This window comes from Vipera berus (assembly GCF_964194415.1).
Source record: "Vipera berus genome assembly, chromosome: 1".
In the NCBI taxonomy this organism is placed as follows: domain Eukaryota; kingdom Metazoa; phylum Chordata; class Lepidosauria; order Squamata; family Viperidae; genus Vipera; species Vipera berus.
The window spans coordinates 259,270,343-259,287,230 of record NC_138202.1 but is presented as its reverse complement, the minus strand read 5'-3'; the positions used below and the strand labels follow the sequence as shown (position 1 = coordinate 259,287,230).

At 40.8% G+C, this 16,888-nt stretch overlaps 1 protein-coding gene across 1 annotated transcript in view; it reads left to right on the top strand.

The window, feature by feature from the left end:
- Positions 1–702: 702 nt before the first annotated feature.
- The window catches only part of MCM9 (minichromosome maintenance 9 homologous recombination repair factor), a gene marked incomplete at its 5' end in the record, with an annotated part of 40,833 nt that continues 24,647 nt past the window's right edge, over positions 703–16,888 (top strand). The window contains 6 exons of the mRNA XM_081335342.1: positions 703–1,012; positions 2,497–2,813; positions 3,414–3,495; positions 4,799–4,999; positions 6,699–6,824; positions 14,209–14,328. Of these exons, the coding sequence (XP_081191468.1) occupies positions 703–1,012; positions 2,497–2,813; positions 3,414–3,495; positions 4,799–4,999; positions 6,699–6,824; positions 14,209–14,328 (1,156 nt within the window). The remainder of the gene's footprint in view (positions 1,013–2,496; positions 2,814–3,413; positions 3,496–4,798; positions 5,000–6,698; positions 6,825–14,208; positions 14,329–16,888) is intronic.

Here is a 16,888-nt window from a genome sequence, read left to right as displayed (position 1 = left end):
AAAATAAAGTTGCTAATCCCATAATTGAAAAGGGAAACCACAGAGGTAGAGATAAAACAAAACCTGGATCTGAAATTGCAGTTAATCTAACAATCTGCTTCACAGAATTTTACAGGAGATGCAGCTATTAGTAATAATTCATTCACAGTTCCCCCAATTCTGTTATTTCTCTTATCTAAAAAGAATCAGCAAGAAGGATAAACTATAAGACCTTCTATTGGCTACCATCAGGAGCTATTATTCATCTGGAAGCACCCTTTTTCAAAGAGAAGATCACCTTCTTCAGAGAAGATAGATGAAGTTCTGCCTTGGTATTGCTCCTTCCACATGCAATTAAACATTGTTTGAAAGTACTGATATACCAACTGAACCCAAGATGAGTTGACTCCTCAGCTGCTATAGTATGTTTATCTTTGATTATTATTAGATTTGTACAGCTTTTCCATTTGTTAGCTATTCTGAGTCAAATTTGTGAGCCATATAAATTGATTACATACATACATACATACATACATATTATCATTGAAATGTGCTGGCCAGGAGAAAATAAAGTTTTTAATTCAAGAAAGGAAGCTAAAGAGAACAAAGATTCGGAGACGAGCTAAAACATAATTATGAAGCAAGTTAGTTTTATGCAATGTGCTAGAAATACAATTTAATTAAGTTAAATATTGTCTTGTATCTCTTCCAATTATAGGATTCATGATGGTTTTAACTACAGAGCAAATAAACCTGATTGGACAAGTATTTGAATCATACATTCTGGCTTATCACCACAATGACATCTTGCAGATTTTAAAAGAAAAAGATGATGATGCCCATTACCCAGTTATTGTTGATGCATTGACACTTTTTGAAACCAACATGGAAATTGGTGAATATTTTAACGCCTTCCCTAATGAAGTGCTTCCTATTTTTGATAATGCATTGCGTAGAGCAGCTACGACATGTCAGTCAGCTTCCGAAGCTCAGGAATTCATCATTAAACAGAATCTTCATGCCAGAATATCAGGTAAATGGCATATCTTGTGATACATACAAATCTTGGTTAGCTTTATAAAAGTCCCTGTGGATTATGTAGCAAGTGTAAGAGTTCTCTTATAACAAGATTATGCTTTTGATTAAGATAGTCTTCCTGCACCTGCCAAACTTGAACAATAACTTTCATAATTGCCAAATAGTATTGGTAGCTGAGGATAATAGGAACAATTTTAAGTAGGAAAAGACTGGCTTACAGAATTTCAATCCAGGAAAACAACTACTGACCTGTTCCCCTGATCTCCTGAAAATAGGGATCTAGAGCGGATGTCCCAACCTTTTGGGCATCAGGGACCGGTTACGTGGAGAGAGGTTATTCTGCGGACCGGAGGGGGTGTGGTTTTGTGTGCTGCCTGCATCCCACGGATGGGGCTTTGCTTATTTCTGCAGCCCGGTTGTTGATATGCTGCAGCCCGGTGCCGGTCCATGGACCGGGCGTTGGAGACCCCTGATCTAGACTCTTTTTTCCTATTCCTTCCACAAGAGGTTTGTGGTGGTTTGTGGAATTTCTATCCTGATGCATACAACTTCCTTTCCTTCCATCACTGGTAAGTGTGTGTGTGTGTCTGTGTGTGTGTGTAATGTATGTAGATAGATAGATAGATAGATAGATAGATAGATAGATAGATAGATAGATAGATAGATAGATAGATAAAAAATATTCACTGCTGATATTTTACTTCTACATCCCGAACGCTGGTTTGATGCTTTTTTCTGACAAGAAAGTCTGATAGTTCTTTGAAACATTGTATCTCTTTTGCTCTTGATTAACTTGTACTTTAAAATGGTCACATAGTTTAAGCCAGTTAATGGGGGTGGGGGAAGGCTGTTAATAGTGGAGAAACAAAACTCCCTTGTTAATTTTATAAAGAATATAATTCATTTGAATCTATGGAGATATAAGGTAGTCTTTAAAAAGAAGCAGCGGTTCTGATGGAAGAATACTTTTGTTTTAAAAATTCTGTTTTATGAAGAAATTTCAGATGAATTAACCCACTAAAAATATATATTGTGTTTTCCTATGATAGCAAGTTCCATTCTGTTGCTGAGTCTCTTTACTCTTTGTTGCTGACGTTTTGGGTAGGAAAACTACAACGTCGTTAGGTGATGTTTCTGTAATTTTTGACAAATATATCCTTAAATAAGGGTCACATTAAAAATGATCAGCAAATTTCTTCAACTGCTGATTAGGCATTGAATTTACACATTATACAAATTTGATTTTAGCTCAGCATGCTATGTGTAGCCAGCCTCTTTAGTTTTAAATTATTATTTAAGCCTTAGCATGCTATCCAAAAAAAAGTACTTGGTCCCCTGGTAGTATATTTGACCAACCACAGTTAAAAGAAATGTGTGAACCAAGAATTCATCACGCCAAGTTGCTAAAACAAAATTAAGAGTTAGTGGAAACTGCCAATAAAATAATCTCTGTTTTTTCTTTGCTTCTTGTTTCACCAGGTTTACCTGTGTGCCCAGAACTAACTAGAGAACACATCCCAAAGACTGTAGATGTAGGGCATTTCTTGTCAGTCACTGGCACTGTTATTCGGACCAGCCTAGTGAAAGTCCTGGAATTTGAGCGGGATTATATGTGCAACAAATGCAAGCACATCTTTGTGGTCAAGGCTGACTTTGAACAATACTATGCTTTCTGCCGCCCATCAGCCTGCCCTGGGAAAGAAGGCTGCGCCTCCTCAAAGTTCACTTGTCTCTCTGGAACATCCTGTGTTCCCAGTAGATGCAAAGACTATCAAGAGATCAAGATTCAAGAGCAGGTTGTAAAAATAAAATGTTCTCACAGATTTGGTTGGCTATAGGTATCTTAAGGGATTGGCTGGGTAAAATGGTAGCAGGAATGTAAGAGCCTTTCTTCGTGTCACTGTTACCTTTTCCATTATGTGAAAAATGTTTCATAGGAAGTGTAGAGTCACATCCAGGGCTCTTTTTGTTCCCCTTCTGCTATATCCTTGTATCCCATAAATATACTTTTTTGGGGGTGGGGGGGCAAAGCTTTTAGAACAGATTTCTGGGAGTACAGGGTGAAAGGGTCCCATTCTGGTTATTCTCTCAAGAGGCTTCTAACGAGTCCAAAGTGCAAGGCAATCTGCTTCTGAATCAATCGTTCAATTTTTATTACACTCACAGACCAACATTGGAATCTGCTTCTGAAGAAACTTACATAAGATAGACTCTGATGAAAATATAGATCAAATGAAAGCAGATTTCTAAACAGTTGCTTCTCTGAGTACTCATTGGTTGATCGGTATTTATTTCTAGTTGACCATAGCTTCTTTACATAAATTTAGTGGTAGTCCTTGAAACTTGTAAGTATTTGCTAACCTTACAATAAAATAAATACATTTTATGTTGTCCAGGTCCAAAGGCTTTCTGTTGGAAATATTCCCCGTTCTATGATGGTGGTCCTTGAAGATGACTTAGTTGACAGTTGCAAATCTGGTGAGTTCTGTGATAGATTCTTTTGGAAAATTTGTTTTAGGTATTCATACTTAAAGAAGAATTCAAATTAATATTTTAAATGAGTTCTTGTTTAATAGTAATGTATATATCATGTTGTTTGGTTGGTGTTACAATTTTATTGATTGTACAACATGAAATGCCATTGTTTAAGTTCAACATCAAATCATATGATGATTGGCATTTAAAATTTCCAAGTCTCAGAAGACTATTCTTCAATAACAGAGGCATTGCAATACGCACTCTTCTATGCTAACACCTTTCCATAGAATTTGGACCCATGTGTTCAAAATATTGTTCTCATTTAACGGTCTTTATTTTCTATGTTTTCATACAGCTTTAAATGCCAACAAAATGTTAATTGCATGCAAATGTGTGTGTTGGGGGGTGGATTGTAGATTCTTCTGTGTGCTTACTTGTTAACATTTTCCTGCAATTAATTTTTTAAACAGTTCAATAGGCAGAGCTCTCTGGATTTACAATAAGCACACACACAAATAGAGAAAATATAATTTGAGTTAAAGCATAACCAATAAAATAAAATACAAAATAAAGACATTACACAACCTAGGCAAGATGGTCATCAAACTAAACCTATGAATTAATAAATAAATAATTAAAATATGATTAAAAGACTGATGGTAGTATGCTAATGTGGGACCCATTGAGACTCTCTGGGAAGTGTTCCATAAATGGTGCCACCACAGAAAAAGGCTGTCTGCCTTGTAAACATCTACTTTACCTCCTTTGGTGTGGAGAGACTCATTAGACGATAATAAGGTATGGATAGGTATATACAAGAAAAGACACTCCTTCAGTTTATCCAAACAGGTTTCAGAGTAGCTGAATTCCTCAATTCCTTTTCCATCTCCTTTTAAAGATTTGAATTACACTGGCCTTTTTTCTAACCCTTATGGAAGGATTCCTGTTTGAGAGAAGTAGCATTTATGGTGAGCAGCCTAGCATTGTTAGTCAAAAGGTTTTTGAATTCTTTTAGAATCCTGGTTGGACATCATCCAGAAAACTATAGTCAGTTAGAATAAACAATTATGTGCTAAATTAACACAGGGCTTAGCATGACATATGAAAACTTTATATTCCCGAATGCCAATAATTATGAGTTGACGTTTTGACTTAAGACAATGGTATTTCATGTTGTAAGACCAGTATAATTATAATACCAATGAAACAACATGACATGTACATTACAAACACTCAAGACTTCTATACTAATGTGTGCCAAATTTTTATGGCAGTTCTTGGTGTTTATTTGTTTTTGTCTCAGGTGATGACATCACAGTTTATGGAGTAGTGATGCAAAGATGGAAGCCTTTTCACCAGGATTCACGCTGTGATGTAGAGATTGTTTTGAAGGCCAATTACATTCAAGTCAACAATGAGCAAATTATAGGCATCACAATTGATGAGGACGTTCGCAAAGAATTTAAAGATTTTTGGGAAAGACATAAGAACGACCCTTTAGCAGGTTTGCAAAACATTTTTAAAAATGGTATCAACAGCTTGCTTTTGAAATGCACCAATTTTATCCTTCATAATCAAATTGTATTCCCTGCTCTGTAAAATTGGATGGAGAGTTTCATAGATAATAATTAAATGGGGAAAAAGGATAAAATAGTTATTATATTTTTAACAAAAGGAATCGTAGGTTGCTAGTTTAAAGCATCACGTCTTAAATTTTAACCATGCTATGTCTGGTTTGGTTGATATATAGACATCAAACAGCAGCCTTCTCCAATTTAATATGCTATAGTTTCATTGAACTGCAGCTCCCTTTCTTAGTCGTACTAGCCAGCAATGATGGAGATTGTAGTCTTGGAATGCCTTAGACTGGGGGAAGATGCTGTACCCTGTACTGCTGTTGTGGGATTGATATGGTAGCTTGAGCACAGATAGAATGCAAATAGGCTTGTTTATTGCTTTTTCATAGTTAACGATCAAAGAAACAGAAGACAGATGCTGGCATTTGTGCATATGATCAATACATTTTTATATACTATTTCTCCCACCCAGAATTCCATGTATCTTCCTAAGTTGCATGTAGAGCTGTTGTAGAAGTTCCAGTTTATTTCACTGGAGACACCTATTCCATTATGTGCCTTTTTCCAATTAAATGAAGGAAGGAAGCTTTTGTTGATGTAAGAATTTTGCACCTGGAATAGAACTCTTAAGGACCAATAATAATCTGTGGAATCTTTCTTAGAATCTTTGATTCTATCCTTTTAGAATATCAAAGCTTTACCCAATGTGTTGTCTGCCAGATGTTTTGAACTAGTTTTCGTTATTTTATTTATTAATTTTTTTATGCTGCCCACCTCACTAGGACCCAGTTCATTAGACCCAGTTAAGGTAAAATGTGATTAGGAATGATGGGAATTGTCATTCTAAAATCTGGAAATAATGATTCACTAAATCAATGAATACATTTAACCTAAAGAAAAAACACTTTCACCCTGTTATCTCTGTCAAATTATCCAATAAAAAGTATTGGATCTAGCAGTTTATTTTTATTATAACCAAATCAAAATGAAAATTAAGAAAACATCACAGTGATTTCTAAACCACCTATATAAAAAGGTAAGATGAATTAGACATGGTTAGTGCTTGAATGGGACATCCCAGATTACAATATTGTCTAGATTGAGAAAAATGAAAAAACTGTTGTAGAAGCAAACAGTGGGATTGTTGTCTTGAAAATTACATGGATGTTCAAAAAGTTGGCAAGATCACTGAAAGTCAAGAGAGACTTTACTGATCATTTTTCAGTTTAAACCAAGGACAGCATAATAAATAGAGGCATAGGTGGGATTGTACATATTTTTTTTAATTCCATTTATATCCCGCCCTTCTCCGAAGACTCAGGGCGGCTTACAAGCTTAGCAGTAGCCTTCATTCTATGTATATGCCTGCTTATTAGGGCTTTCAGACACACCCCCAAGCGGCATTATTACAAAGTCAGCTTAATTGCCCCCAACAATCTGGGTCCTCATTTTACCTACCTCGGAAGGATGGAAGGCTGAGTCAACCTTGAGCCTGGTGGGATGCGAACCTGCACTAATTGCAGGCAGCTGGTGTTACTTAAGGAGGCATTAGCCCACTGCTCCACCAAGGCTCTCAGAGAAAGAGATCAAAGTATATTAATCTATTACTCTTTTCATACTTTGCAGGGAGGAATGAAATTTTAGCAAGCTTGTGTCCTCAGATTTTTGGATTATATGTTGTGAAATTGGCTGTAGCTATGGTGCTTGCAGGAGGGGTACAGAGAACAGATAGTACTGGCACCCGGGTTAGAGGTTGGTATACAATATTCTCTTACCTCTTATTCCTACACTGTAATAGAACTCTCTTCTTCATCTCTCTACTTGTTAGACATTGACCTGAAAAATATTTTTAAATTTAGATTAGATTAGTTTTCTTTTTTCTGTACATTCTTGGAGAACTAAACAGGTTAAGGATTCTATTTCATAGTTTTTACAAAGCATAAAAAGGACAACTCAACATAATAATGCTTACGGACAGAATCAACATTAAAAAGATGAACCATACCATGTCTCCCAATTTCTAGAACTAAACTATCCTTTAATATAAAATGAATGTGTGTGTGTGTGTGTGTGTGTGTGTGTGTGTGTGTGTGTGTACTCCTTAATCAAACTAAAAACACGAATCCCAGGCATATTTAAATCAGAGCAAGAAATCCGATCAGACTTTGCGAGCTCCTATCATGCGCCCTAAGGATCCACTCCCCAAGGAAGAGAAGTCCTCAGTCATATACAGGATGGCATGTGAAAACTGCCGCTGTAATTATATTGGGGAGACTGCAAAACAACTGAGGACTAGGGTACACAAACACATGCTTGCCATCAAGACAAGAACAAGAACAACATTCACAGGTGTGGGCACACATGGCCACACACAATCACACCTTCAATCTGACGGTTGAGGCGATCGCCTGTGATAACACCAAGGGTGGACGATTATTCAAGGAAGCTTGGTTCTCTGACCACTCCTCGATCAATCGGCATATTGATCTCCCCCCTGTGTATCAAGCCCTCAGGAGTTGGGAAGAGGAGCAGCGCGTACAACGCAAATGCAGACAACGCGAGCACTCACAGAGCGCTCCCTCAAACCAAGATCAGAACTGCATAGTTACACTATCACCCCCCCCATCGCAGAATGCAAAAAAGAGGAAGAACAACCACTTAGTGCCTCTGGCATGAGAACACGGGTAATGACAAGAGCAATGGCTATAGTTAATGGGACTGACAGTAATCCTCTCCCACAGCAGACACTCAAAATCACACCCCACAGGAACAAACGCAAGACGGCTCAAAAGAATACGGCCAGTTGAAACGAACAGACTAGTGACGCGTTCCATGAGTGGAGTGCAGAAACGCTGATGATATTTCCCCACTCCAATGATTTTATCCTGACGACGCTGGTAGTTAGCCAACGAAAGCTTGATTTTTAATAAAACTGCTTTAGTTTTCTATCTTATTCCAGTGTTCGGATTTCTTGCTCTTATATATATGTATGTATGTGTGTATATGTATATATATGTATGTGTGTGTATATACCGTATATACTTGAGTATAAGCCGAATTTTTCAGCCCACTTTTTGGGCTGAAAAACTCCACTTCGGCTTATACTCCAGTCAACAAAAAAATTTTACCGAGGACTTGCGCGCGGCCGAGGCTTCGGTGCTTCCCTCCAGAGGAAGAAGGCGCTGGATGCAGCCGGCTCTGCGGGGAAGGGGGAGCGGCGGCGGGGGCGACGGAAAAGCCGCAAAAACGGTAGGAGAGATGCTGACTGGCGGCGGCCTCGGAGGAGGCGGAGGGGGAGGAGGGAGGGAAGGGTGACGGGCGGGGGAGGGGGGGTGAGCCAGAAGGAAAAGGGAAAGTCATCCCGCAGAGCGGTTGCGAAAAGAGGGAGGAGATAAGCCAGCCCGGTACCTGGATCCGCTTCCTGTGTCTCCTCTGCTCTGCCATGATGTTCCCGTTTTGGTCTCCTGGTGACGTGGGGCTGAGCCGGAAAAGGGGGAGGGGGAGACCGAGGGAGGGAGGAAAGAAGAGAGAGAGAGAGACGAGCTAGCGTCAGCCAGCGGTGTCACGCGGGGCAGCAAGCCATTAGGAGCCCTTGGGGAGGCAGCGCAGTCTGGCCGCTGGGCTTGTGTGTGTGTGTGTGTCCCATCTGCAAAGCTTCCGAGGAAGGAGAAGCGGGATACTGGTTGGGGGGGGAGCGGCAAAAGCGGGGGGGGGAGAGAGAAACGGCTCCGCCTTTGGTTCCCCCTCCTAAAGCACAGGGGCGCTAGAGAAAGTTTGGAGTTGGGTAAGGAAGCGCAAAATTCAGGAAGAAAAGCGGGGCGGCGGGCGAACGGGAGACCTGTACAAGGGGGAAGGGGAACTCTCTGCTTTTGTGCGTGCGTGCGTGCGTGTGTGTGTGTGTGTCCCATCTGCAAAGCTGCCGAGGAAGGAGAAGTGGGATACTGGTTGGGTCGGGGAGCGGCAAAAGCGGGGGGGGGGAAGAGAAACGGCTCCGCCTTTGGTTCCCCCTCCTAAAGCACAGGGGCGCTAGAGAAAGTTTGGAGTTGGGTAAGGAAGCGCAAAATTCAGGAAGAAAAGCGGGGCGGCAGGCAAACGGGAGACCTGTACAAGGGGGAAGGGGAACTCTGCTTTGTGTGTGTGTGTGTGTGTGTGTGTGGCCCATCTGCAAAGCTGCCGAGGAAGGAGAAGCAGGATACTGGTTGGGGGGGGAGCGGCAAAAGCGGGGGGGGGGGAAGAGAAACAGCTCCGCCTTTGGTTCCCCCTCCTAAAGCACAGGGGCGCTAGAGAAAGTTTGGAGTTGGGTAAGGAAGCGCAAAATTCAGGAAGAAAAGCGGGGCGGCAGGCAAACGGGAGACCTGTACAAGGGGGAAGGGGAACTCTCTGCTTTGTGTGTGTGTGTGTGTGTGTGTGTGTGTGTGTGTGTGTGTGTGGCCCATCTGCAAAGCTGCCGAGGAAGGAGAAGTGGAGGAGGCAGTGGCGGCGGAGGCGGCCGCAGCACCGGCAGCCTTCCGCTTTTGCCGCTTTTGTGTGTGCGTGTGTGTGTGTCCCATCTGCAAAGCTGCCGAGGAAGGAGACACACAAAGACACACAAAAGCGGCAAAAGCGGAAGGCTGCCGGTGCTGCGGCCGCCGCCGCCACTGCCTCCTCCATTTCTCCTTCCTCGGCAGCTTTGCAGATGGGCCACACACACACACGCACACACAAAAGCGGCAAAAGCGGAAGACTGCCGGTGCTGCGGCCGCCTCCGCCGCCGCCACTGCCTCCTCCACCCAACCAGTATCCCGCTTCTCCTTCCTCGGCAGCTTTGCAGATGGGACACACACACACACACACACACACACACACACACACACAGCAGAGAGTTCCCCTTCCCCCTTGTACAGGTCTCCCGTTCGCCCGCCGCCCCGCTTTTCTTCCTGAATTTTGCCCTTCCTTACCCAACTCCAAACTTTCTCTAGCGCCCCTGTGCTTTAGGAGGGGGAACCAAAGGCGGAGCCGTTTCTCTCTCCCCCCCCCCCCCCCCGCTTTTGCCGCTCCCCCCCAACCAGTATCCTGCTTCTCCTTCCTCGGAAGCTTTGCAGATGGGACACACACACACACACACGCACACACAAAAGCGGCAAAAGCGGGGGGGGGGAGAAACACCTTGTTCTCTCGTCTCAGCGGAGACTTGTTTCGGGGGATCCAGCCTCTGTCACCCCCTTCTCTCAGCTGGGCAGCTGACAGAAAGGGGCGGCAGAAGCTGCATCCCCCGAAAGAAGTCTTCGCCGAGAAAATGGGCGCTGAGATTTTCTCGGCGAAGACTCACCTTCTCCCGTTCATCACATTCTTCGGTAAAGAGATTCACTCGATCCATGGTTTCAAGGTTGGGGTAGAGAAATCCCGGTTTGTTTCAAGAAACCGGGGTGGTTTATGAGCCTATAGATTTTAGACTTTGCATCTTGTTTTGCTTCCTCGGTTCCCACGAAGCCCGAAATTCTTTTTTCCCCCCTCTGGTTTCTGCCCAACTGTCAACTCGTGGTAAAACAAACAAACAGAAAGCCCCCCCCCCTCTCTCTCTCTCTCTCTCTAACGAATTGAACAGGCACCCAAGCTATCAGGTGATGGCGTTCACGCTTGGGTGTTTGCGCGGATCAGAAACGGAAGGAGAAATTCATTTCTGCTTGCAATTCACTATCTCGGGCATCCCTGAGAGAAGAGAGCTTTTAAAGAAGCAGCTGCAAAATTCGTTCATCCTCATCCTCATCCTCTCTCTCTCTCTCTCTCTCTCTCTCTGTGTGTGTGTGTGTGTGGTGTGTTATCTCAGATGGGATGGCAAAGTCAAATGCAAATGGGGATCTTGCAGATCTTGCCCTGCCTTTCACCCCACGGTTACCTTCTGTTCTTGATGAGCTCACGAGTGCTCAAGGACAAAATAGGGCAGGGCAGAGCCGGCAGTTAAAAATAGGATGCAGATAAAAGGAAAGGTAAGGAGGGGTTCAGGTTGAGAGGAGAGGCTGCGTAGCCTTAGTGTAACTCCTGTTTGGGCTGACTGGGTTGCCTCCGATGGGCTCTGACAGTGGAACAGAATGGAATAGAAAATATGGAATGGAATGGAACAGAACGTAGAACAGAACAGAACAGAATAGAATAGAATAGAATAGAATAGAATAGAATAGAATAGAATAGAATAGAATAGAATAGAATAGAATAGAATAGAAAAGAAATATAGAAAGTGAATGGAATAGAATAGAATAGAATAGAAATATAGAAAGTGAATAGAATAGAATAGAATAGAATAGAATAGAATAGAATAGAATAGAATAGAATAGAATAGAAATATAGAAAGTGAATGGAATAGAATAGAATAGAATAGAATAGAATAGAATAGAATAGAATAGAATAGAATAGAATAGAATAGAATAGAATAGAATAGAATAGAAATATAGAAAGTGAATGGAATGGAATAGAATAGAATAGAATAGAATAGAATAGAATAGAATAGAATAGAATAGAATAGAATAGAAATATAGAAAGTGAATGGAATAGAATAGAATAGAATAGAATAGAATAGAATAGAAATATAGAAAGTGAATGGAATAGAATAGAATAGAATAGAAATATAGAAAGTGAATAGAATAGAATAGAATAGAATAGAATAGAATAGAATAGAATAGAATAGAATAGAATAGAATAGAATAGAATAGAATAGAAATATAGAAAGTGAATGGAATAGAATAGAATAGAATAGAAATATAGAAAGTGAATAGAATAGAATAGAATAGAATAGAATAGAATAGAATAGAATAGAATAGAATAGAATAGAAATATAGAAAGTGAATAGAATAGAATAGAATAGAATTATAGAAAGTGAATGGAATAGAATAGAATAGAATAGAAATATAGAAAGTGAATAGAATAGAATAGAATAGAATAGAATAGAATAGAATAGAATAGAGCTGGAAGGGACCTTGGAGGTCTTCTAGTCTAGCCCCTTGCTCAAGCAGGAGGACCTATACCAGTGGTGGTGAACCTATGGCACGCCTGCCAGAGGTGGCACTCAGAGCCCTCTCTGTTGGCACGTGCGCCACCACCGCTGCCAGCAGCAGGTCCTTGTCGGTTGGTGGACTGGAAGAAAAGGGAGGGGGAAGCATTTTACATGCGTGCATGCGCGCACGGGGCCACGAGCAGGCACATGCTGCAAAGGGGGCGGGGCTAGTGCCTGCGTGATACTCACTAGCCCAGCCCCGTTCTCACGTGGTGCGGTGCCTTGTATCTGCACCCTGCGGCGCGGCGGTTGGCATTTTTGTGCCTTGCGGTACGGTGGCCCATTTTTTGCTCCCCCTTTTTTTCGTGCCAGAGGCGGCACTCAGAGGCGCCTCCCTGTCCCCTCCCCCGAGGGCACCAGAATGCCGATGCTGCCTTGGCACTTTGTGATAAACAAGTGGGTTTTGGCTTGCGGTTTGGGCACTCGGTCTCTAAAAGTTTCGCCACCACTGACCGATACCATCTCAGACAGGTGAATGTCCAGTCTCTTCTTAAAAACCTCCAGTGATGGAGCACTCTTGATTTCTGGTGGCAAGCTGTTCCACTGGGCAGCTGAGAGAAAGGGGCGGCAGAAGCTGCATCCCCCGAAAGAAGTCTTCGCCGAGAAAATGGGCGCTGAGACGCCTCATTCTCTCGCTCAGCGGAGACTTCTTTCGCGAGATCCAGCCTCTGCCGTGCTGCACCGAGAGAACAGCAAGCCGCCCCATTCTCTCGGCAGAGCACTCCACCGCCCCATTCTCTCGGCGGCTTGCCACCCCGTTCTCTCATCTCAGCAGAGACGTCTTTCGGGGGATCCAGCCTCCAGCTGCTGCATTTCCCAGCCTCGGCTTATACTCGAGTCAATAACTTTTACCAGTTTTTGGGGGTAAAATTGGGGGTCTCGGCTTATACTCGAGTCGGCTTATACTCAAGTATATACGGTATGTGTCTGTGTGTATATATACGCACACACACAAAATGCATGTTTCCTTCCTTTTTTGCCCTTTTTTGCATTTCTTATTTAATATTGCACCTTACTTTACCTAAAGCAAATTTTTACATTTGAAATTAATAGCCATAAATATCATAAAAATTGTTATTGTTATGCTTAAGGTGAACAATATTTTAGGCCTAGTTAATGCCAGTCTGAATTTCATTTATAATGAAATCCAAAATATCTTTAGATCTTAAAAATACCCTCCTCTTTGTGATGTCTTAGTACATACGTTTCTCTTAAATTGACAAAAGAATGATGACCTTGTGATATGCATTGCAGACATATTTAAATAATACAAGAGGTTAGAAAGATCTGAAACACAGAAAGTACACAACAGAGATTTGAATTTTAAATACATTATATCCCATTTGATTGAAAACTTAGAGTATTTAGCTGCTAAAGAGTAAGAGTATACATTTTTATCACTAGTTTAACGTTAATAATATATTCAAATAATACTTAAACAAAAAACAATCAATTTCAATCATCTGTATTCCAAGGAACAGCCTTTTAATCTCTAACTAGAGTGTGTTTAAATTGGTTATGATAAACTTTCAGCCAGTTATTTTGAAGTTGAATGCCTGAATTAATGCTTACAAGAAGCTACATTATCTGCCTCTTGACTGTGGGCATGATCTTCAAAGGGTTTTGTTTATATGCCTATGAGTCTTATGGTTACCCATTGAAATTTTAAAAGTCCCTTTGAAATAATGGTATCATTTCTGTATTAGTGTAGAATACCCAGAAAGGCCTTTTGGAAATTAAGATAATCTGTTCTGTTCTAAATAAGAGTGGTTTTTGTCAACTCTTTTGTTTGTTTTTGGACCTGTCCATTTAGAAATGATTGTCAGTAAATGTTTTTGCAAAATATCAAAATGATGGACAATTTGTAATTTTTAATCACAGTTTCACGTTTACCTTTTCCCATATTACAATTAAATTAAAAATGCATGTATTAGTGATCAGTAAGGCCATGCAGCAATCTGAGTATGAAGGAAAAAATGTGATTCATGCTTTCCCTATGGAGTATAGATTAGAGATGAGCTTAAATTTCTGCTTTTTATATTTCTTCAATACCATTTTCTTCTAAAATATGGTCTGTAGAAAATTTGGGCATCTTTACTCTACCTCCAGGTGAATCACATCTTCTGCTGGTTGGAGATCCCGGTACTGGTAAATCTCAATTTCTGAAATATGCAGCAAAGATTACTCCACGATCTGTACTTACAGCCGGAATTGGATCTACAAGTGCAGGTAAATAATGCTGCATGGATATCAACTTTTAGAAAAAGAGTTAAGAGACAAAGTGCCCATATTCTCCACTAATATGTAGGCTCTGCTGAAATTTGTACACAGTGATGCTAGTACAAGTTTTTCTGGCAATCTGCTTGTCTCACTATTGACAACCAGTTGTTGTCCCTGATCACATTTTTTCCTGCGGTGGTTCGTGTCCTCACAGGTGGTTCACAACTCCCCTGTTTTTGTACTATCACCCAGATGTCGTTGCTAGATTTTCAAAATCCTTGCCTAGCTTCCTCCACATTCAGCAATCCCAGATATTCCTGTGATCTAATATGTCATCTCTTATTCCGCGGTTGGCTGCAAGTGCTGTGATAGAGAAAGAGGCCGGTGTTGATGGCAGGCAAAAGTGCAGCTCTAGGCAGTTTTTTCCCCATGCAGAAAAAAAACTGTTCCTATTTTAGTGATTTATGTTTGGGGAGGCAGATGTTAGACAAAGGATGCTCCTTGAATTATATTTGAATTGTAATGCATGGCAGATGTACCTATTCCAATAATGCATCTTCAGGTTAGCTTGTAACTAAGGAGTGAGTCTGTGCATAATCAGTACAGCACTATTGGGTAGCTCAGGAAGAGAACTTTCATTTTTAAGCAAGGGAGAACAACCCATGAATTTTAGCCTCTTTTTTGCAGTTCCTTCAACTTTCCAGTTCAGCAACCCTTAGTTAACAATGGCACAGTTTTTCTCTGATAAATGTATTCACATGTTTTAACATATAGTATTTAAAAACCCAAAATACAAAAACAATGTGAGAAACCTATCAAAGCACCATCAGGCCTCAGGAGCAGAATGCTGGTAGATATCCAAGGCCAAGTTCTCCAGAGTAAAAGGAAAAAAATTCAGGCAGCGGAAATTAGGAGACACTAGAAATGCACTGCTGCTCAGAACACACTAACCTGATTTCGTTATAAATCAGAAGTTATGCCTAAGAGGTGGTAGTCTTCCCAATAGATTTTATAAGCATCATTAAATGATCTGTTCCATTGTGGAAATCCTTCCATTCTCTTCCATTTGACTACGGTAGCAATATTCGGATTGGGGAAGGATAATCTGGGGATAATAAAAGGTAAATGGTGGTATTTTTATTGTGAAAGTTAGTCTCACTTGGGAGTGTCTAATAGTTAACATGTGAACAGAAGAAATGCTAAGCCTACGGAGATTCTCAGTCATCCAGGTCATGATTGTCCCAAAGGTGCTCTTTCAACAACAACGACCTCAAAGCTGAAGAAGTGAAACATCTTTAAAAAAAACTAAGTCCAGTTGCCTCTTGAAAAAGTGGTTCACAACTCCCCTCTTTTTTTACTATCATCCAGATGTCTTTGGGGCAAATGGCTAAGCCCTATTCTCCGTTTTCCTCTAGAGGAATGGGTGTGGTCTTCATATAGTCAAACAACAAAGAATGAAGGTGAAATGAAATCCAATGCAGGGATTGTTGGCTGCCTTGCAGGCAAGGCTCTTTGTACCCAAAACGTAACCTTAAGAGATATGGACAGATAGATCAACAGTTAGGTATATAGTTGCTAAGGCCCACTTATGTTAAAAGTGGTTCTCCCTTGGTGCCAAAAAGTAGGGAAAGATCCTGCTACTTGAAAATGAAGGAGGCTCAGGAAAGGGACAGTGTAATTTAGGATATGTTTCAAAAGAAACATTGCTAAAATTGTCTGAATCGCTAATGTGTTAGGCGTGGGTCATGCAAAATCCTAAATGTCCCCTAAAGCTCACTAGCAGACCTCTTAATAGATAGTTATTTGAAAGGATAAACCTATTGAAACTGAATAAACCTATGAGGCTTTCCAGGAATGCAAGCTCCTAGTTCAGGGGTAGGCAACCTTGGCTCTTTTATGACTCGTGGATTTCAACTCCCAGAATTCCTGAGCCAGCATGTCTGGGAGTTGAAGTCCACAAGTCATAAAAGAGCCAAGATTGCCTACCCCTGTCCTAGTTCAACAAGCACCACAGATGCCTACAGAATAATAGCATGTGCAACTGTCAGAAGTGATGTTAGCCTGGACTTCTTTCAGAGTTTTCGATGTCAACTGACCAATTCTTGAGCTGATTACTAAATCATAATTCTTGACAATCAGCCTCTTCCCAAACATTTTTCTTTATATTATAGGGGATACTAACTTTTCTGATACAGATTCTATAGAAATAATATTTAGCAGCCACTAACAATGGCAATATTTGAAAACAATGGCCACCAGAACTGACATTAAGGGAGAATTTCAATGGCAGTTATTTTTAAAATGGAATTATTTTATGGCAGCTTTCTATTGCCAAATTCTTAGATCATAGACCATATTTGAGTCTTAGGAAAAATGTTCGGATGTGCTTATGGATAAGAAATTCATATATATATATATATATGTATGTATGTATGTATGTATATATGTATACACACACACACACACACACTCAAAATATGCTTATGGATAAGAAATTCATATATATATATACACACACACACACACACTCAAAATATGCTTATGGATAAGAAATTCATATATATATATA